At 33.9% G+C, this 23530-nt stretch overlaps 1 protein-coding gene across 1 annotated transcript; it reads left to right on the top strand.

Annotated features, from left to right (window-relative positions):
- The first annotated feature begins 4710 nt into the window (after window positions 1-4710).
- On the top strand, window positions 4711-18641 carry LOC110698363. The gene is made up of 5 exons (XM_021875776.1): window positions 4711-4963; window positions 6768-7319; window positions 10625-10713; window positions 11397-11496; window positions 18126-18641. Exons 1-5 carry the CDS (start codon window positions 4814-4816, stop codon window positions 18321-18323), a joined length of 1089 nt encoding a protein of 362 aa, XP_021731468.1. The 5' UTR covers window positions 4711-4813; the 3' UTR covers window positions 18324-18641.
- Window positions 18642-23530: the final 4889 nt, after the last annotated feature.

Genomic DNA, 23530 nt, shown 5'->3' with positions numbered 1-23530 from the left:
TGGAGTCGGTACAGACTTGGATGCCATCTCTAAAGTACTCTCCCCACAGACGGCGCCAAATGTTTCGGGGTTTTCTGATGTCCTGCGGGAGAGTTACAATTCCGAGACTGGAACCGGACGCCTGTACCTGCAAAATAACGGAGACTCCTGAGAGCTCCGCCTCCAACGGTCAAGTTAGTACCCGATTAAGGAGTAATCAATACAGAAATTAAAGTAATGAGATCTCTCTAGGTGAGAGTGCTTAGTGTTGGTAATCTGCGTTGTTAGCGAGATTAACCGGTTGTTAATAACTCTGTTCTTCTCTTCTTGATCTCTTGATTATTCGATTCCCTGATTAATGAGGATTAATCGAGTATTTATAGCCTTGAGAAGCGTGCAACTCTCTAGGTTTAAGGTAAACCTAGGGCTGATCGGGCCTCTAGACTGAATTGGGCCTTGATGGCCGGTTGTCCCATTTGGCATGGGTGGACACGTGGCGTGTCTAAAGTGGTCCGTAGAGGACGTATCTGTGATTGACACGTGGCAAGCTCCTGTTGGCCTTCGTGAAGGACACGTGGCGGAACCTGGTTGGTCCACTTGTCAGACGGTGATTGGTGGATAAAAATCCCCTAATCAGGTAGCTTCAAAGATTATTATAATTTTAAGATTTTATGCATAAAGTAAATTTTCAGATTTTTATGAAACTCTAAACTTGCAACAATTTCATGAATAAGTCTATATTATAAGGTTTTTATGTAGGAAACTTAAAAAAATATATATAAGCTTTTAATTTTAGTAAAAGGGATGGTTTTAAAGTGTTGTTTGATTGGATTTTGAAGGTTTTAAAGTAAGTTAGTATTGCTGTAAATTTAATTGTTTGGGTATTGATTGAATTATTGTTGTTTGGTTTAGGAGAGGATTTCGTAGAAGGCGATTTTTAGTTCCTAAAGTGGCCAACCAATTCGTTTACTCAAGGTACGTATAAGGATACGAAAATCTTGACTTTAGGATCATGTTTAAGGACTTGGAAAAATTTAGGATCATGTTAGGAAACTTGTGGATTGGTTGAAATTGTATGGTAGCAAGTTTGATTGGTGATTAATGTGATGATTAGTTTTGATTTATGTATGAGGAATGCATATTAATTTATCTTGTAAGTATTATTTATGTATTAACTTGCAAGATGAGCAAAGAGGAAAGGTACGTGAATATGTGGAATGAATTATTTTATTACTCGTTTATGATTATTGAAATGGAATGAGAAGGGAAAATTAAAGTCTTATAAGACGAGGTCAAGGATTTTAGGTGCCTTATGCACTTAAGGTATTTATACACCGAGGTAGTTAAAGGATTCAATAATAAATATTGTTTGTCACTATTGAATCAAGAATTGAATTGAAAAATTGAATTGCTTGAATGTTTAATATTTGATTGGTTGTATTGTTTTGCATTTGAGTCATCACCAAGTTTAAACTGGTAAATCACGTAAAGTGCGAGAAGGATGAGCAATAAAACTCTGGATTTGTGCACATCTAGAGTAATGACAAAAAGGGGTTGGGGTACACGGGGTATTAGCCGTGCACTTTTCTAGAGGTCGTCTGATCTACAAGTCTCTTGTTTTCAAATACTTTTTAAAACTAAAAGTTAGATGAGATCTCATACTAGCTATGGCCACGAAGTCGCGCCCGTCTGCCATTGGATGTTTATTGATGTTTTCGAAAGTAGACATGGGTTTTTTCTTTTATTGATGTTCCAAATTGGAGCATGGGGAGACAACCTTGTCGATTGCTTAATCCAATAAATAAAATGAAATGAAATAATCAGTATTAATTAGGGAAGTCTTACTAACGTTAACAATTGAGTTATGTGTTTGAGTCAATAATTAAATTGTTGTGTATTGTTTATAATTAGTAGCATGCTAGGAATTCTTTATTATTCGTAGTTTGTATGTACTCAGCGTTGCTAATTGCGTGCTTTTGTGTGTCTTTTTCTTAGTCATGGCCTTCGCCCTTCAATGACCCTATAATGATCCAATCTTTACACTTAATATTGGGTAGCAGACTTATCACAGGTGTTTACATAGTTTGAACTTGCATCAAGGTGGTAGGATTTTGAGTGGAGAGTTGGTTATTGTTCGCAGTTTATTTCATTTCATAAGCCTGAATTTATTTAAACTCTGGTTTGATTTATTTACTACTTTTGTTAGGTTTTGAATAAGGGCCTTAATGGTTCCAACTTGTAAGACTTAATTTGGTTGTGTTCGTTGGTTTTGAAACTTATTTAAAACTGAGTTAGTTTTTTCGCTGCTGAATTCTGAATTAGCCTTAACGTTTGAACACGTGGCGATAGCACGTTAGTAATTCCTTAAATTTTATTAAAGGTATTTACAGGTTTAAAGAGAGAATTATTGGGGTGTTACAAATACAACTAACTGTGGTCCAAATATTAGAACAATTCACTTCAAATCCACACAACCATCATCCAACGAATTGCTCCAATGACCGTATCTTTAAATCATCACATTTGTAAAACCTTTACGGAATTATAATTCGTGATGAGATGCACATCATTCAATAAACAATATTTTTACTAACCATCATTCAACAATTCAATTTGTATGGTTACATATTACATTACTAACAGGGATTTCGATATTTCAATGCAGAAAATAAACAATTCAACTACATAATCACTCACTCTTAACAAAATTACCAGTACATGCAATTACTAGTACATGATATTAACAACGACCAATTAACTTATCAAAATTGATCATGGAAATAGTGTTCAATAATTCGAATTACCTAAGCACAATCATCATGAAATATTGAGAACAAATTTTAATTCTAATTTCAATTAAACTATACAATACCACATACCATAACCAATAAACTTACCAATTCATCCGTGCCTCCCAAATCTTCATATACGCTTATGTCGTCCGAAGACCTCTTTCTCTTACCAACACAGATCTCAATCATGACTCACAACCTAGAAACGACTTCTACAACTCACCCTCCACAACCAATATATGTCTATCGTCACCGTTCCTGCCCCCGCTAATAACAAAATTGTATGGACTTCACAAATAACAGTGTCAATCATATGGGGGGATTAAAGAGTTATGGTTGTTTGTTTTCTAGCGATATGGCAACTTCATATTCTCAATCAATTTCTAACATTGTAAATAATGCAATCAAACCCTAACGGCCTAATAATTTGCCGTTATGAAGGGATAACACTGTTTATTACCATTTCCTATCTTCGTTTATCTAGTCACTATGTAAAGTCCACATCATATGGTGATGTATCCTGAATATATATAGGAAAAGACGTAGGTACCTCGTTGATATGTTTTTCAAGTAAATCAAATTGATCAACTTGAATTTGCCATACAAAAATGATTCCTTATATTGTAAATTTTTTAAAACAAAATAATAAAACTTGTAAAGAAATAAGGGGTATCAGCACGTCCAATAGGTGTAAAGGAAATGTATTTATCTCGCACTTAGGTTGTTTTGTTTTAAAATTCTTTTTCTGGATGGAAATGATTTGTCCAATTACAATTTCGGCAACAAATTCAACCAAATTCCAACAACAAATTCAACCACATTCCGGAACCAAATTGAACCTAATTCTGACAACAAATTCAGCGAAATACGTACAACTTCAACAATATTATAATTTTAACAAGCTTATAACTTATTTTTATCAAAAATTATAAACATCAAAATTAATCTTATTAATTTTAAATACCGGCAAAGGGTCACCACGCGCCGCTAGACAAACACCAGCAACGTTGAAGATGGGACAACACCATAATGGAAAACCTCAGTCTTCAAATAAGAAATACTAAAATCTTATTCATAGATAAGAAATACAGAAATCTTGGCCTTCAATTATATTTGCTCTCTATCAAGTGGAGAGAGAAAATAAAAATGAGGGGAAAAAAAAATAAGTGGCTATATTTTTAGGGATCATATACTAATTGAATTAGGTGGTTGAAGGGTTAGGGTAAAATGCAAATTTAAAATTTCGAATTTTCAAAAATAAGGTTTGAAATTTAAATGAAAAAAATGCTAGCCCACTTCAAAATAAAATTCCCTTTTAACCAATTCCTTGTACACCAAGTGTACCCCTAGCATCTTTTCGGACATAACTCTCTTCATCCCGTTTGACTAAGGATTTTATTTAGTCCACATTGTTTTTACCCGAAACACGATGTATTTATTATTTCTCTCTCATACTAACCTCACCTATACTAATTTTTTTATTGTTTTTTCCCTCCCCCCACTAATTATACTTTATATTATTAAAATTACCCTATGATCCTACCCTATAAATTTCCTAAAATGTTGTGCAACGCCAACTATTGCGACTATTACGAAATGGAGGGAGTAACTAGTTAACCATTTGTCCATTGTTACATTAAGAGATCTGTCTTTTTCTCCTATCGTTGATATAAATCTGAAACTTTTTGCACGATTCTAAATACTTACGTTATTTTTCGTAAATGGTGTGAAAACTCTTTGAGTATTATACAGCCTGGTGAGCTGAGATCAGGTTAGATCTATTTCAAATTTGTCATACTAAATTATTATGTTTATATAAATTGAAATTTAAATTGCCTCTTATTTTAGTCGATTTCAGGTCGAGTTGGTCGGGTCTGTTTTTGATACCTCTGACGTGGCAAGTCGGTAATGTCAAAAATACAGACTACTTTGTATAGGCCTAAACCTCAGCTTGCCTAGTTCGAAAACCCCTCCTTGCTTGTTGCTTTGGCTGCCTCTCTTTCTCTCTCGTCATTTCCTCTTTCTTCAGTGAGATATCAAAAATGGCGAAAGGCGACGACGCAAGAATTAAGAAGAAGAATAAAGCCAATCGTAAGAAACTTGCTAAAGATCCTTCTGCCGTCTCTTCTCGCGTTGCTGCTCTTATTGCCGCCAAGAAGCGTCGCCAATCCGGCAAACGCCGCAACTGCCAGGTTTACTGCTTTTCTTTATTCTATTTCTTTTATTTTTCGTTTATTTGCCGTTCTTAAGAAGTTCTTTTTATTGGGTGTTTATAGTTTTATTTTGTTATTTTGTGAATTTACATCTTTTAGTATAAGTCTGGAATTGTTAATTTGATTAATTTTGTAATGTTATGTTTATAGTTTAATTTTGTAATGTTGTGAGTTTGCATCTTTTAGCACAAGTTTTAAATAATTAATGGTCAAAATTAAATATCATTTGTTATTATGAAACGTCTGTAGTATTGCAGTGCTCAATTAACTGGTTTTGTGCTGATTGCAGTCTGCAAGTTTACTCTGTGAATGAGAAAATCACCATGTTTTTGAGGTTCAGTAGATTATACTTCGTATGGTAATTGCTAATAATTATAAAAGAACAATTAAAACCTGATGGGGTTTGGAGAAATTCTGGTTTCACCTTTTCGTGTAGTTAGCATGAAGGAAGAAAATCATAGGAAAGAGTGAATTCTTAGTTTCAATTTTGGGTTTAAGAGGACTAGTTGAATTGGAAAAGACATATTTTGGTGGAATGGCTTACAAGAAAGAAATGGTGAAACTCTATGAATTTAATTAAGCTTGAAATTTGTCCATCCTAATGCCATCGAATTGGGAGTACATTAAATTTGTCATTCATTTCGCTTTTTTGTGGATCTGTTATGGTGAGTCTATTATTGTGAAATTGGCTTCATATCCCACGTTGGTTCTTGTCTTGTTTCTTGGAGTTGAAATTTGGGGGTTTGGAATAGGGCCAAGTGAATGACACTTCAAGGACAGGGAAAATGCAAAAAAGTTGACGACCATTGTTTAGATATAAATTCATCATTTTTATATCAATCTGCAAATGAAAGAGCTAACCAATATTTACTCAAGTCTTAGAAAAGCCACAATATTCTTTGTTTCCTTTGTTTCTTATGCAATCCTATCCAACTACTATGATGCACATGGATATTTGCTTCCAAGAAGTTGACATTGTAGACATTACACTGAAGAAGGCATTGTTCTAAATCACTATTCCAAGTCCTGGTAGCTTGAAGCTATTGAATAACTTTATGGTAGGAATGTTTTTTGTGTCAGCACTTGAGTCATCATTGTTGGTATGATTTTGCTTATCTAATTTATAAAATCACTTATAATATACATTGTAAAGTAGAGTAGGTAGAATAAACAAAGTAAGTTGGGAAAGTAGATGTCGTTGATAGTAGAGTAGACATCTTAATGACATGGCAACATTGCAAAGTTTTGGCTAGAAGGAACTTCTCCGTATAAGCAGATTGTCAATGGCATCCAATTAGGAAAATTGTTGACAAAATATATAATACTAAAGAGACCAATTTATTGTAAAACAATAAAATTTGCTGTTTATGTTGCTGTGTTGTCATCTATGTAGAAAAATATAAGATTGTCTATTTTGGGCTGCCATAAACGACTATGCCTTCTTAAATTTAATTTCCATCATTCGTAATTTAAAAGAAATTACCTATGAATCACTAGCTTCTAAAGTAGTTTGTTGGCACAATGCTTAGAAAATCAAATCCTTTTTCTTCTACCTCTTCTTATTCTTTTCTAACTTGTACTGTTTAGTCATTGCTCCCTCCTTAAGAGGAGTGTCTGACCTTTTAATTTTTCTTGTATTTTTTTTTATTGTTTTCATTTTAGATTATTATACCAAAGCGTTACTGATTCTCTGTACACCATTCTTTTGATGAATGTATGTAATGTTTGGATAGCCTGCTCATTTTACATCTTTATTGTTGATTTTTAATCTTCTGCTTTATAGGGCATGTGCTATAGTCTTCCCTCACCTGAGGATCCTTTCAACGAGAGACATGGAAAAGAAAATATTAGCACCAGAAAAAACAAACGGCTGCTTCCAGAAGTGAAAAACAAGGAAGCCTTAAAGAAAGAAGCCAAAAAACAACAGAAAGAAATGCTTTGTGGTGATCAAGTGAACTTAAAAAATCAAAAGGAAAAGAAAGCAAAGCTAGGAGATGGAGACTTCAATGATTGTACTTTAGGAAATTCTGGCTGTCCGTCTAAGTTTCTTTGCTCTTGCTTAAACTCTATACGGGATTCTTTGCTTGGTGATGGCGTGCTGAATAAGGAACAGGACAAACCTTTGTTTGTTGATTCATGGGGAGTTGAATTTTGGAAGTCTTATTCCATAGGTGCCGATATATTAGAAAACAGTGGAACTAGTCCTTCTGTGCAGCAGATGGCCTGGATAGCCTCCACTGCAGCTGACAGCATTTCACAGAAGGAGAAGGATGGGGCATCCTTCTCCAACCCGTTCCTGTTATATCTTGTACCATCACAAGAGAAAGCGAGTAAGGTTAGTTGGCATAAATTCTTAAAATTTAAATATGGATTTTGCAGTTAAGTCTGTTTTACGTTCTCATAAATTTTGCATATGTATCTATGATTCCCCCCCCCCCCCCCGTATTATTAAGTGTACCCTGTTCAATACTATAGCACCACTTAGATACCTCTTGTTGTTTTCGTTTTCTCACCAAACATGCTCTCTAATTATTATTTATCTATTTATTTTTTCCTTGGAATTATTCTTTTACTATGAATCAATACGATAATGCTAACATCTAGTGTTAGAAATTGATGTGATAATTCCTGTCATGAATGAGGACTAATGTTTAATTATTACAGCGATGTTTATATTACAGCGATTGTAACATATTAACATATCATGAATATGCATCCTTGCAATTTTGTAGTATGCTTTAAGTTTTAATATGGATGTAGATTTGAATTCTCAAGGATGCATTCTGTAAGGATTATGTCTTTAGTGATCTACAGCCTTGTTTTTACTCATATATACAAATAGTGATGATGTCTTTGTTGGCTATAGTACTGGTATTGTCTATGTGGTGAAACACATGCATATATGTATGCTAAGGGACACATCAACACTTGATTAGTTGGTTTTCATAAGACTCCGTCCTGGTATTTGATCTGGGTGGATATAAGGTGAAGGCAGTCCCTTTTTAGCATTTAAATGGGTGAGCATTGATCAAAACAGAAAAAAAATAGTGTCAGGAATGGATTAATTAGCTATGTTCCTACTCTTATGGGATCAATAGCTTCTAAGTCGGAATACTTTAGGATGAAATCTAGGTGTCATAAGGTGAAAGTGATGCTTGGCAGTTAGCAATGACTGAAGAGGATGAGTTTCTCATAATTATAATTGGGTTAAATAGAGAGTTTTCAATTTATGTGATCTCAACTTTGAAGGGCATATCTCAAACTCTACTCATCCTTTCATGAAGTTCCTATATGCAAATCTTAGCAGTCCCATCTTCATGTTTTGATAAAGCATGTATAGTAATATGGCCATTTGAAATTGATCTGTCTTGTGGCAGCTACCAATTTATGTCTCATAAGCTAGCACTGTAATTTTAAAAGTGTACCTTAGGGGTGTCCAGAGCTCTAGGTTTCTTTGGATGGAGGTAATGACGTTAATTTTAAAATCCATCCCTATGATATGTATTTATTTAGACCTGTTATCTTACCGATTGAAGTAGAAGAAACTCTCTCTCTCTCTCTCTCTCTCTCTCTCTCTCTCTCTCTCTCTCTCTATATATATATATATATATATATATATATATATATATATATATATATATATATATTAAAACTCAATGGTAAGACATGAACCCGCCATGTGTCATCATTATTGGGCAGATGATGTGGTGCCGTATCATACGATTACTATATTTATTAAACAAAAATGATGAAATTGTCAGCATTTATGTTCGAACCCATGACCTCATACTCATTATACAATAACTTCAACCACTGCTCCAATGGCACATCTTATGTTTAGAATGTTTTGTTAAAAAGAATTAATCATATTCATAAACTTGAAGATTTAATGTTTAAATTTTATACATGTATATTTAACAACAATCTGTAATAACAAAAAATAATCTAATTTCTTTTATTTGCTCATACATAAAATTAAACATATAACTATTTTATATATGTAACCCATAATATGTATTGAAATTATTAAGCTAATGCTATATTTTTTTTTTTTCTATTCTAATGGCACGTCTTACATCTATAAAGTTTTGTTAAAAAGAGATAATCATGTCCATAAAATTGAAGATTTAATGTTTAATTTTATACATTTATATTTAACAACAATCTATAATAACAAAAAATAATCTCATTTCTTTTATTTGCTCATGCATAAAACCTATAGCTATTGTTGTTTTAATTATGTAACTAAAATGTGTATTGAACTTTTTAAGATAAAGTTTAGTGTTTTTTTTTTTTTTTTTTTTTTTTTTTTTTTTTTTTTTCTCTATAACAATTGAAGAACGAAGTAAACTAATAATTTTAGGATATTATATTGAATAATATATTTGAATTTCAATAATTATTGGAAAAATATATATTTTAAATAATACGAGTACTGAAGTAAATGTAACTAATTTAATCTATATTTACATTTTATCACATAATTTTTATCATAAAAGCTCATTTTCAATATACATATAATGACTCGGGGCATTGCCTGAGCAAAAAACTAGTTTTCAATCTAAAACCGACATTATGATATTTTTGCAGGAAATATGATGTAAATACTCAATTTAGTTTTGCTTTGAGTTTGCAAATGTGTGTGCATCTGCCTCATGCCTCAGATTTTAGGACCGTTTGCACCTCTATAGGCCTTGTGCTTTTAAGAGAACTAAGATTTATTTGGTCATGTTAGGTGATTTGTAGATTAAGACTTCAGTGCATCAGCATACACCACCAGCCAATACAGGCAGCCCATGTATATGACACATCTGAGTATCATGGCCGTGTTTTAGCACGCACTGGATTACATTTCAGTGCTCAAGCTTGGGAAAGTTGATTTAATCACTCTTGATCTAGTCTTTTGGTTAATTTTTTTTGATGGTAAGGCTTAGTGTTACCCGCTCCTCATGAGCCAATCCCATCACTAGCAGAGTTGGTTGGCCATCTAGAATTGCTGGCTGTATGGGGTGCGAATAGCTGAAAATGTGATTTACTTGATCAAATTGACTATCTGACATACAGTAGATAATGTAATTGTCTCATATGAACTATCGATCTATTCGAAGATGCTTCAATTATCAAATTTCAGATCTAGGATTTCAGTTAAAAACCGTACTTTGGAAGCCACATGAGATATAAGCAACTAAGACAATAGGGTTTTTGTTCACAAGCATAGTTTTCCACCTTCCCTCTTTCGGATTCACTCTTTTTTCAATTTTTGGGTACTTGTAATCATTTTCTACTATGTGTGTGTGTGTGTGTGTGTTTGTGAATCTCTTTTTCCAATTTAGTTTCAACCTCTTTTTTCATTGCCTGCCTTTTGTTTGGTTTCTTTAATTTCTGTCGTGCTTCCGTTCTCTTTTGTTTGGCAAAATTATAAATCCAAACACCATGAACCTTTGGTTGCTCTTATCTTGCATTCCAATTTGGAAGGTTTAAGATTCTAAGCAGTTACTACTGCAAATTTGTATATGGGATATAAATTAATGTTCTTGCAGGCTACTAGAAGAAAATTTAGTCTTCTCTCCTGATGCACAGATTGTCTTTTTTAAGTTCTTGTAAGTTTGCTTTACTTTGATTTCTTTTGTGTTCTTTCAGGTGCGTTCTGTGTGCAAGCCTTTAAAAGCTTTCGGCATACACACAGTGAGTTTACATCCTGGTACTTCAGTGGAGCATCAAGTTCAAGGGTGTGTCTGAAATCTCCATACTTTTTGCATTTCATACTCTTGTGTTGTCAATTGATGCGTTGGTAAATGACATGTATACTTATTATTTGTTATATACTGATGCATTGGTAGATGAATAACTGTTGAGAACTGGTGTTGCTGATGTAATTTATTGGAAACTTTTACTTGATATATGATGTTACTGGTGTAAAACTGTAAACATCTGGATCTGGTCAACAGGCGCTTATGCTTTTATGCCATTTGATTGGTTTGATGTAGGCAGTTATATTTGCTAGGATTTTATCTATATCCTATAACCTGGAAGTAACTTCCTGGAAAATATAGAAAGCTGTTTTGTTGACTACAGATATCTGTGCTTCTTGTGGAAAGCTTAAATAATCTTGGTGGGACTAGGTAAGGAAAATTTTCTCATTTTTGAGAAGTTGAATAACCATATAACTCCCAAGGCTTCTATTACCAGGAAATTGTCGTTGTGTAGTCTTATGTCAACCTCTAACGACCACTAACATAAAACTATTTTTTAAATTAAGAGGTCTCTCAATCATCACACTTTTTTGAAATAATGTGAAAAATTAATCTAGTCCTAGGTGCTTGGATTCTGGATTGAGTGCCATGTATTGCAATTCTAGCTTTATAAATTTGTTGATCTTTGGTTTCTCATGATAATTATCCTTCTTCTGCAGCCTAAAGAGTTGTGAACCTGAATTTCTTATAGCAACGCCTGAACGCCTGTGGGAGCTTGTTTTGCTAAAGGCAGTTGATATATCTGGGGTTTCTTTGCTGGTAAATTTTTTTAATTCTCAGTTAATTTATTGAGGCATATGTTGTGCTGCTGATTGCTGCTTTCATCAGTTATTGTTCTGTTTTATTATTGGCATTTGTAACCCTCAAAAGCTTACTTTTCGAAGCAGAATTTCCTAAAAGGCAATTTGCTTGAGAAGATAGGGGTAGGAAGGTAGGGAGGGGAAATTGGTAAAAATGAAAGACTAAAAAGGAAGGACAGTAATGTGAGAGTTGTGCATGTAGTTTTCAGACTAATATTCTTTGCGTGTGTCCATTTGCCCACACCACAAAGAAGGATACATATCCAGATATTTTTCTTAGCGGGACAAGGTGTGGGTGTGAGCTTTTGTTCTTTTCACCTTATTCAAGGCGTTCTTATTTGATTTATTCAAGTTTTGGTTTGTTCTTAATCTTTCTAGTCCGGATTTCTCTGATTATCTATGTTGATTTAACTAGTTATCTTTAAATTTTGTATGGTCTGTATATGCTTTATTCAAGAATAAGTAATACTACCTCTGCTCTTTTTTGGGTGACACATTTTGGTTTTTACCACTATTCAAAAACTCTACTTTGACTAGCTTTTCGATTTATAGACGATAAAAATAGTCATGGGGGATTTTGTTGGATTCATCTCAGTATGTAATTCCAAAATATCAACGCCTTATAATCTTTACTCATTGATACATAAAGATATTAACGATAGAATTTTGCATTGGCAAACGTGATAAAAGAAACTTCTCAACTAAAGACGAATGGAGGAAGTAAGTAATAAGAATAGGGAAGTCATGGCAGCCTTCTCCTTATCCCGCTAATCAGAAGGATGATATATGAGTTGTTCTTTTTGTTGTGCTTTCTGATGGACAGAGAGGCATAGGTTGAAGAAAGTTTAAGGTGTTTAATGTGAAATATCCTGTTATCTTGTTGGGATCAAAATGTTCCTTCAAGTCCAAGTGCAAATCTTTTTATTCATATTATTTTTAATTGTTAGGTTCTTTTTTTTTTTTTTTTTTTTTTTTTTTTTTTTTTTTTTTTTTTTTTGGCATTCATGATTCTAGATATTGCTAGAAATGATTTGGCCAGTTTGAGGAGTTATTTGAATTAAATTGAACAAGACTAGAATCTGAATTCTCAAACTGGGAATTATCTGATTGAGCATTATTAAGGCTGACCAAAATAATGACGAGCTCTGAATAAATCATCTTACTGCATTATCTAATCTTGCTTTATTCCTCCCTTCTGAAAGTTCTGATTATTGGAAAGTTAAAAGTATTATTTGTTGCCAAAGTGTGAGGTAGTTCGATAAGTTAATAAGCAGAAGGTATCCTTGTATGATTTAAAGAATAGGTAGTAGCAAAGATTATATAAGAACCAAGATTCTCACTAATTCTAGCTGTAATTGTCATCTCATAGGCAGGTCAACTAGATATCTACTAATCTTAATACAGGAGAATGTTTTATTATTACAAAAGAACATGGTAATAATAGTTTTGATCTAAAAAGCTCTCTCTCGCAGAGTTTTAAGGGAAGAAGGGCCCTCAGCTAGCCAGTCCACAAAATGACAGTGTCCCAGCCATTCTTTTCTGCTGTTTAGATTCTATACAACAAAAGCTTCTGTATGCAAGGAATAAATCGCCATGATCTTACTTTCACCCTCTGATAGTTTATTTCCATATATGATTCTGATTCAGTCCACTTTACGAGTGATGCACTAAAAATAAAGGCTCTAGAGTTTGGGAATGAAGACAATGCTTTGTGGAAGATCATTTAGCTCATTGTGGTGTTGAGAACTTAGGATGGTGTAAGAGGCCTAAGAGTTCTTGTGGTGCAGGAAAGTAGAAATCCATTTCAGGGGGATTATATAATATTTCCTTAGTTGGTTTTAAACCTGTAAGTATTTCAACAATTTTGTTTTGGCTTGGCATTTGGTGTGGAATTAAACCACTAAAAGATCAATTTCTAGATTGTTAAGATTTAAGGAGGTCAATGTTTCTAAGTTGTTGGTATGGAATTTTAAGTAGAAACATTAGATTGCTACCTTTTGAGATTTACTAATTATTGGGAAAAAGATTTAGTCTCAAGGCTTTTAAAATGACTTTGTGTTTAATAGTTCAGGGAAGGAGGATGAGATGGTTTGGTGTCTTAGTAAGAGTGACTAATCGTTTTTGCTTAAAGAAAAATAATCTGTTATTCATCTTCTCCTCTTTTGCCTTAGGGCTCATCCTCTTTGGCACTCATCTTTAACCTTGTTTGGATTAAGTTGGATCCAACTCGACGTACATGTTGCCCAGAACATAAGTATGAAACAAGATTGACTTGACGAAGGAAAGTAAGTATGAAACAAACTTGGCTTGACGAAGTGTAGATAATGAATTTGTTGGTGCACTTGGAAAGATGGAAATAAATGCCTTTGGAGGATTTAGTTTCTACTTGTCAAGGTTTTAAGTTTTTGTATAGCAGTGAAGAATGTGTCTATCTCTTGTGAGTTCTTTCTTACAGTGGTTTATGGGATGAATGATGGAATGGAGAGAGAGGAGCTATGGTGTAGTTTTAAGAAGATTGGAAAGAACACGAGGGATCCTTGGATCATGTCAAGTGATTTTAATTCTCCTTTGAATTATGCTAATAGGTTGGGAAGGCCTATTTCTCATACTGAGATTGATAGCTTTAGGGATTGTGCGAAGTTTTGTGAAGTTCAAGACATGAAGTGTATTGGAAGCAAGTTTACTTGGAATAACAAATAAGGAGATAACAGAGTTTACTCTAAAATAGATAGAACTTTGGTGAATGATACTTGGATTACTGCTTACCCAGATTTTCTTGTGCACTATCTTGCTGAGCTATATTTTGATCACTGTCTCAGTTATTCATCTGAAAAAGTTGGTGTAAGAGTTAAAACTTCTTTTAAGTTTCTTGATATGTGGGTTTCTCATCCTAATTATCAAGATACTGTGAAGAAAGCTTGGGAAATAGAGTTTTATGGTGTCTAGATGTATCAGGTTGTGAAAAGATTAAAGTCTGATTTGAAACAGCTTCATAGATGGGATTTCGCTGATATAGAAGGGAAGTTTAATGATGTTAGAATGAGTTTGATGAAGATTCAAAAGGATATCTAGAAAAATCAAAATGGCAGTAGCTTGAGATTCTGGCTGTATATGCTCAGACTAGAAGTCAGTATTATTCTTGGTTGTCTCAAAAAGCCAAGATATATTGGCTTCAAGTAGGGGATGGTAACACCAAATTTTTTCATAGGAGTATAAAGATGAGAAGATACAGGAAGAGAGTGATAGCTGTGAAGGATATTAGAGGGGTATGGTGTGATACTCCAAAGACTGTAGCTAATGCTTTCATAGAGTATTATAAAGGGTTGCTTGGTGATGATCCTGGGGAGAGAATCAAGCTCTGTAATCAAGTAGTTCAAGATGGTTATGTGTTATGTGATGAGCAGGCTTAGATGTTGATTAGACCTTTTGCCAGAGAAGATGTTAAAAAGGCTATTTTTTCCATCCCTGGGTCCAAGGCTCGATGGCTTTAACAGCACCTTCTTTAAGGCTTCATGGAACATTATTGGTGAGCAAGTATCTGCTGTCCTCCAGAAACTGGTCAGATGCTAATCCTTACTTTGATTCCTAAGGTGGAGTAACATGAATCAGTTACTGAGTTGCAATGTGTTGCAATGTGTTGTACAAGTGTATCACGAAAATGATATGTAGCAGGTTAAAGCTGGTTCTCCCTGATATAGTTGCTTAGAATCAAACAGGCTTTATTGAAGAGAGGCAAATAATACAGAACATAAGTATTATTCAAGACATTGTGGCTAGGTATGGCAGGAAACATTCACCTAGTGAATGATTACTGAAGATAGATATTAGGAAAGCATATGACTCAGTTAAATGGGATTTTGTGGAGGAGATGTTGATAGCTCTTCCCTAGGAAGTTCATTGATTTAGTCATGATATGTGTGAGAACTACCTCATTCTCTTTAGCTATTAATGGCAAGGCTGAAGGTTTTTTTCAAGGGGAAGAGAGGATTAAGGCAAGGTGACCCAATGTCACTACTTTCCTTTGTAATCTGCATGGTGCATGGAGTATCTGTCTAGACTCTAGACTCCTGAGAAAGGTGGCTGAAGATTCTACGTTCAGATTTCATTCAAGGTGCCAAAGACTGAAATTGAATTATCTAATATTTGCAGATGATTTAATCATGTTTAGCAAATGTGATTTTAATAATCTAATATTTGCAGCTACCTCTGGATTAGTGGCTAATGAAGGCAAGTCTAACATGTATTGCTGTAATATTGGGAAGGAGGAGAAGGAAAGATTGTTCCAGAATTCTGGTTTTTGTGAGGGAAAACTTCCTTTCAGATATCTTAGAGTGAATGTTAGTTCCAAGAAACTCTCTAGAGATGAGTGCCAGAGTTCCTAGAATTAGAAGCTGGGGCTGCAGATCCTTGTCTTATGCTTGGAGGACCCAACTTGTGAATTCAGTGCTCATGTCTCTTCACATTTATTGGGCTAACATCTTCATCATTCCTAAGGTGGTGTTAGATGGTGTTTCTGCTATTTGCAGGAATCATCTTTGGGAAGGGATATTGTGTGCAGATGTAATAAGCAAGGTGGGTTGGGTGTGTCATACCTGGAATATTGCTGCTATTGGGAAGCAAATGTGGAACATTGCACAGAAAAAAATAGTTTATGGCTAAGATGGGTCAATGAGATGTATTTGAAGGGCAGGACTTGGAAGAGGTTCCAGTGTGCTCAAAATACCAACTGGAACGGGAAGCAGCTAGCAGGTTATTCTGGCAATGCTTGGAGCGGTAATCCTAAAGGGTACACCATTGCAAGTGGGTATAATTGGTTGAACACTCGACATGATAAGGTTGAGTGGAATGATTGGGTGTGGAACAAGTTGAACATTCCTAAGCATAAATTTGTATGCTGGATGATTATGTGGAGGAGGATTCAAGTTAAGGCTCACCTGACTAAAATAGGGGTGCTCACTGACTCCTCTTGCCCTCTCTGTGAAAATGGTGAGGAAACTATAGACCATCTGTTTTTTTTACTGTGATTACAGCAGGAAATGTTCTGATATTTTGCAAGAAAAGCTGAGAATAAAGATTGAGTCTCAGAGTATTGAAGACTGCAATAGTAAGTTGAGACTCATCAAGGGAAGATTTCAGAGACAGGTAGTGTATAGTTGTTTTGCTGGGCTGCTATATGTGATCTGGAAACAGAGAAACAAAGCCATATGGGACAAATGTCTTATGCAACCAGAGAAGGTGATCCAGGATATGTGGTACGAGCTGTTTCATAGAATCTCTTTTGCCATGCCGATCAAGACCAGCAGAAGGAAACAGGAATGGTTTAAAGACTTGTTCAGTGTCTGAAGATAGCTTTTTGCTTGGTGTTGTTTGTTTTGTGGTCTTAGGGCTTGCCTAGCCCTTTGGTGTGAATATTTCTTGGTGACCTTTTTTCAAAAAAAAAAAAATTTAATGCCCGAACATGAATTGACTTAATATTGTAGATGAACAGCTCTATGATAGCTTTAAGGCATGAACCTTTTTGTTCTGAACCCACCCTCATACATGAATGACACCGCTGGTGAATTTTTAATGGCGAATTTCCTGTTGATCTCTTTGATTGTTTTAAAACGTTAATCTAGGGGTACTTTTGGTATTTTTATCATTAAAAATGGGGTGGTCATTTTAGCTGTGTGACATGTTAAATTGCCCACATTTCGGCTGACTCTGCGGTACACGTTAGTAGACGGAGTGAACCCATTTCCTTCCGTTAACTCACTTTACCTTCTTCATCCTCCCTCTTCAAAGCTTCCTACCTTCATTCATCGATGGCAGCTGCATAGAATGACCACCTCCACCTTTCTCTCTCCACCAGATCTCCACCCACCGTTCACCAACACCATGTTCTTGGTCACCCCTATCCTTTGGGGTTAATCAAGCCCTTAATTTCACCTTTGATTCCTAGGGTTTGTGGTGGTGTTGGTGGACGATTTAATGGAGGAAGATAAGAGGTGTCGGTGGACATGATGAAGAGGGTAATGTTGGTGGTAGCTTCAATGGAGGAAATAAGCAGAGGCGTTTTCAAATCGCTTGCCTATGTGTGGCTGTGGGCAGCTGACTCGACATGCTCTATTTACAAATGCTGAGGTGGCTTAAAAGATTGACAAAGTAAAACAATAAAAAAGATTAACTGGACAGCGCCCCCTTTTAATGCAATTACTATTTCTTTCCGAAAAGAGAGCCTATTTAGCCTTATATCATGTGACCTCGTCAGATTAAATTTACTTCTAAATGTCGGTCTAGGGATAACCCGAAGAAGTTGACCAAAGGAATTTCTACTTTAAAATTTACATGCTGCTATTTTGCATCATGTCCTATTTAGCATAGAAGCAGCATTTTAAATTCTGTTTTCAACATTTTTCTTGCTAATGTAGAAAATAGGTTAGAATTCCATGTTATTTATCTTTTTAAATTACTACATTGTGTAGACCTTTTTTTTGTTTTAAGGATCAGTAATCTCTGGGGAAAGTCATTTTGCTATGCGTTCCAGTTTCTCCAAGTTGTTGCCATGCGTTTCTATGCCTTATTGACTTTTCCCCTTCTATTGAACAGGTTGTAGATGGAATGTACTGTGTTTCTCATTGCCTTAATGAGGTAAAATGCATAAAAAAGTCGATAATTGGAAAGCACTGCATAATGGCTTTCCAGGGTCACTCTGATGGTTCCTCTTCTAAAGCTGTACAGAGTATTCTTAGGAAACCCTATCATTCTTTATCTCTAGATGGACGAAGAAAGAGTCAAGGTATCTGAACTGATTGTCGAATTTTTGTAGTCTGAGAAACAAAACTCTCAGGTCGTGGATTTAAGATTACTTAATGCATCTTGGATTGGATATTGCAAAAACTAATACACGGTACCATCCTAGAAAACAAGGAACACATTTGTGCAACATAGCCATCAAGTTGTGCTTGGTTGTAGTGGCAAAGCTTGTGGTTTTATACTGTCCTAATCTAAAAGTTTAGACTCGAGGACAACTGATGTATTTTTCAATTAGACTGCTTTAAAACAGGTTCAATGAAAATTCCATTGAATTTCTATTTGTTATATGTATTCTGTTCATTTTTGGAAGTCATGGCGTTGAGCCAAAAGTTTTGTAGTTCCCGCAGGCTTTAAGTCAGTTTTGTTTTTTGGTAGATATTGGAGTTGATCTATCCCTGTCATTGATCTGAGAAATTGGGAATGTTGAAAGATCATTAGATCAGTTAACAGTAGTATAAGATCCTCATTCATCCAAAAATAACAGTTTCATAATGTTTGATGTTGATAACTTTGCAATTTGCTCACTTTACTGAAATGTATAGTGTAGAATTCCATCTCTTTCGTAGTTATTCAAATTACACTATCAACATGATTTGTGCAGACTTAACTCGCACCTATTCTATTGTTCTTATATAACCTCTTCCTTATTTACTTATTTGTGTTCTAATTAGCTAGCTTCTTGTCCTGCCTCCAATTACATAGATCATGAAAAAGGGTATTTTTTGAAAACAAAAGAAGCTGAGATTAGATGTCGAAAATTTTAATTTGACTAAGATATTAAATACGACTAGGTGTTTTTTATTTTTTTTTTTAATTTTTTATTTTTTTTTTATTTTTTTTTTTATTTTTTAGGAGAAAAATATGACTAGTTAAGTAACGTGTAAGGTGGCAACTCCGGGAAATCTTGGCCTTGTGATTATAAAAAGGGTTATAAGGCAAAGCTCAGTTAGTAATTTGTGAACTTGAAATCATAATCCTTGAATTTTAATATTTCTATTATATAAGTAAAGGGAGTAGGGTGAGGGAAAAATTGGTGTCTAACTTTTAAACTACCCAAATTGCCCCTAAAAACTGGGGAAAAAAAAATCCCGCAATTTTGCGTATTACTTTTTATGCCATAACCAATATTTTTTTTTCCTTTTTTTTTTAACTTTTATGCAATAACCAATCAACCATGACAAAATAATACCAATAAGCTGTAAAAAATTGTTATATCAAAGCTTTTATGTGACGATATAATGTACATTGAATTTATATAGATCTTTTATTATTTTTTAAGTTTAATTTCAACTAATCATATGTGTGATAAGAGTTATTTAAACGTCTCGGACATTTGTTCTAAATATTAAATATGAATTTATTTATGGTGATAACATGCATTTTAAACATCAAGTATGCATCGAGTGCATAAAGTACTACTTTTAAATATGCTACTCCCTCCGTTTCACTTTGTTAGTCCCATATATTATTTTGGACGTTTTAAAATGATAATACCATATGGAATATATTCCTAACACAATTATAGGGTGAAAAATTTTCATAATCTATGAATAATTAATCTAGTTAGGTGTTTAAAGAGTCAAATAATTCTGATTGGTTAATATATGTGCTAGTGGATTGCTGACATGGCAAATTCTTTCAATCAAGATTTATTATGGGCGATTTAATTACACCAAATTTTCATAAATAAAACAGAAAAAGACAAAATATTAATTACAAAGTTACAATCAAATTCCAAATTATTAGGATTCCTCCTTTTCTTATTTTAAGTGATTGATTCCAAAGGGGACTAACAAAGTGAAACGGAGGGAGTATCAAACATGTTAAAATAAAAAATAAATAAATAAAATAATAAAAAAAAAACCCTAGTTTCGACCTCAGCCTAGCTCAGATTATTGCTTATAAAGCACTATTCCCACTTCGTTATGTTTTTAAAATTCACAATAATTAATAAATATCAGATAGCGTACTTAAAAAGTTGAGTGGTGTAACAAAATACAATAGTAGATAAAGAATGCAATAATATGCGTAGTTGTAATTAACAGATAAATCAGGTAAGACAAAGTGAAAACTAAAGAACTAGATGTATAGGAGTAAGAGAGATACGTTAATAAAGAGGTTTGTAAAAAATGGAATAAAATGAAAGTGTTAAGACAATTTTAAAATGGATGAAAATGAAATATGTAACACAATGAAAATTATTATAAAGCGTATGTTCTTTACAATAGACTCTAAGCCTCTTCTTAGGTTTTTCGAACACGAAAGTAGATTTTTTTTCCTCAGATCGGGGCGGAGTGGGTCAGATCTGGATTGGATTGCCATCTCTAGTTATATTTTTTTTGAAACAAATCAATTCATTAATCAAAAGTCATACGACATCTACAAATAAAATCTAAATCAACAAATACATAAATTTGAATCAAATAATGGTTTTTTTTATTAAAACTACGATCGTTGAATAAATCTTGCACTGTGTTACATCTCTCGCACACATCGCTGGAATATACATCCTTTTCGGAGAGACGGTCTAACGATTTGTTGATTTTTATCTGATTCACTTGAACGCCTTTGAAGATTTGACAACCGTTGCGATCCTGGACAACTCTTTACCAACGAACTGATAATAAGGCAAAAGATGATTACCTTTATAATAAACCCTACCATAAATAAAAAATTAAAAAAAAAAAATAAATAAATAAAAACCTAACGATTTCATCATAGGAAGACACCCCACCATAGGGAGGCGGACGAACATCTACTCGTGTAGATTTATTAAAATCTAAATTGCAAAACTAAAGAAAAATAAGGGGAAAGGGTTGGAAATAGTCTAATTCCCGAAGACATTAGACTATTTTCAACCTAAACGTCCAAAAAAATTAGAAAACCCTAGAAGATGAGAGGAAGAGAGGAGGAGCGTTATATGTTCAGCCCCAGGCTTGCCATCCCACTTGAAATACAATAAACAAACAAAAATGAAAAGAATCTTGGGTAAGAGTATCCAACACTAAAGTCATTCACAAACAAATTAAAGCAATATCAAAATGTGAGATTGACAATGGAAATCAATTGAGAGGAATGGTTTATCCCATTGTACTCTATCTTCTCTTATGAGCTACATAGGTTGGCTTAATCTCCTAACAATGTTCAATTCTCGTGGATAAGGCATTCAAAATGAACATGATGAATACAAACAAGCAAACAAAGTTCCTTAGGCTAGGTAGTCGGTAGTCCCTACTTTCATGGTCTGTCAAACAAATGATCGATGATTAGAGGTTTTTACACCTATTTTAGCCCCATAGTTCGTTGTACTTTTACTCCATTTTATTCTCATTTTGCATGTTTTAGATTTGGTTTTCTTAGTTTATTAAGCTTGTGTATATGTGCTTCTTTTGAGTATTAGTTTATTTTGTTATGTTTCTAGCACTTGAATAATTTTACTACTTTTTTGATGTTGTAGAGTTGCAGGCACATCCTTAGAGATCATATGAACATTCACATGAACTAAAAGAGTACTTTGGAGCAAAGTAAAGTGGTTCAGATAGCCATATTTCACTATAAAATTTAAATAAAAAGATGATTTGAGTTGAAGGTAATAGCTTTTCCGAAGAGCTTTTCAACAATTGGTCATATGTTTAATTTGATGAACTATATAAGAACTTGGGACTTTTTAAAGTGAAGTTTTCTTGAATTGTCAACTTGATATGCTTTACCTAAAATGACTCATTTTGTAACATAATAAGGTTTTCCAAAACCTGCTTAAAAACTTCATAATATACCAAACTACCAAAATGCCCACCAATATGACCCTTTTTGGGGATTTTGTTGTTTTGAAACGCATCTTGTGATATGTTCTATGTTTTGTTTAAAGTATTATTATTATTAAGTTACACATATATCTTTATACTCTTACCAAGTCCTACTAGGAGACTACTACTTATACTGATGCAGATTAGGACGGATATCTAGTCACTCGTTGTTCGAATACAAGATAACTAGGGGTAATCTTTTCTCATGGTCATCCTAATATCAAGCAACACATTTCAAGATTAATATTAGAGTTTGCTTTTGTTAGGTTATGGATCCTTTCCTATGAAGAGAAAGCCCATTTGATGTTGTGATTATTTTTGGGGCAACTTGTCAAGTTTTGGCCCAAGTATTTGTAGCTTCTCAAGGAAGCTTCTTTAGTTGACTTTTGATGTGCCTTGCTGTGCAACAAGGCCGGATATTATTGTGCGATCGCTCAGGGGCCCCCCCTTTTGTGGGGCCCACATTTATTTTATAATCTTATTTTAAATAAATAATTTGTTCTTTGATAAATTTATGTACTGTAATACTAATCACAAGTGTAACTGTTTCTTCTTAATCTAAAGATGCATCAAAAACATTTTAGTTAGCTAATTGTCTTTTTCTTTTTTCTTTTTTTTTTTTTGGGGGGGGGGGGGTTTCAAATGGAGGAAATGAGCAGGGCAGTCGAAAGAAATGAAGAAACACTAAAGTAGGGGTTTGATTTATTTGCTTAATTTTCCTTTTATTTTGTATTTTTAGATTTTCATTTCATCTTTTAATTAATGTGAGCTTTCATTTTCCTTTTTTCCTTTTCTACTTTCTCTTAAAGTTTATTTGTTTATTTTAATTACCTAATTTCTGTTACATTACTTAATCTCTCTTCTCTATTAATTTTTTTATTAGATTTAAATTCTTGACTTTTTTTAAATAAAAAAGGGGTATTGGATAATATAGCTTGTTAGGGTTTGATTGATGAAGTTACTTAAAAAAAAATGTCCGAAGAACGTGATTTTTTAAGTAATTTATGTAATAATAATTTTGAAGAACTTTTTAATAAAAAACTTTATAAAATACATCCCCTAATTTAGGGGTTTTTTTCAAGATTTCGCTCCAGACCCCCAAAACAATGTCCAAGATGGCACCGCCGTGAAAAATGAGTGGTAACAAAAGAGTCTAGCATTTTATTTACTTGCTGCCAGCAAGGTGAGTAAACAAAGAGGGAAGTAGTTGAAAAGAGGAGAGAAATACAATGAGTTTCAAAGTACCATCCATTTCACGTTTTACTTAGAGTAGCTCCAGAACTCATCTGTGGTCCGATTTAGCTAAAATTTTGATAGCTTGTCTGGGACATTAAGGACTTCCTATTCAATGGTCGGATTGTCATTTGCTGCTACAATTTGTAAGTTATGGCC

The sequence above is a fragment of the Chenopodium quinoa genome, unplaced genomic scaffold (genome assembly GCF_001683475.1).
Source record: "Chenopodium quinoa cultivar QQ74 unplaced genomic scaffold, ASM168347v1, whole genome shotgun sequence".
Lineage (NCBI taxonomy): Eukaryota > Viridiplantae > Streptophyta > Magnoliopsida > Caryophyllales > Amaranthaceae > Chenopodium > Chenopodium quinoa.
Note: the sequence above shows the minus strand (reverse complement) of the source record. Positions and strands in the feature narration are given on the sequence as shown.

What these genes read in the sequence shown, in the direction of transcription:
- LOC110698363 (XM_021875776.1), top strand. Translation starts at nt 4,814, where the DNA reads ATGGCGAAAGGCGACGACGCAAGAATTAAGAAGAAGAATAAAGCCAAT. An exon ending in CACAAGAGAAAGCGAGTAAG is followed by an intron (nt 7,320 to 10,624) that starts GTTAGTTGGCAT and finishes GTGTTCTTTCAG; the next exon opens with GTGCGTTCTGTGTGCAAGCC. An exon ending in GTGGAGCATCAAGTTCAAGG is followed by an intron (nt 10,714 to 11,396) that starts GTGTGTCTGAAA and finishes CTTCTTCTGCAG; the next exon opens with CCTAAAGAGTTGTGAACCTG.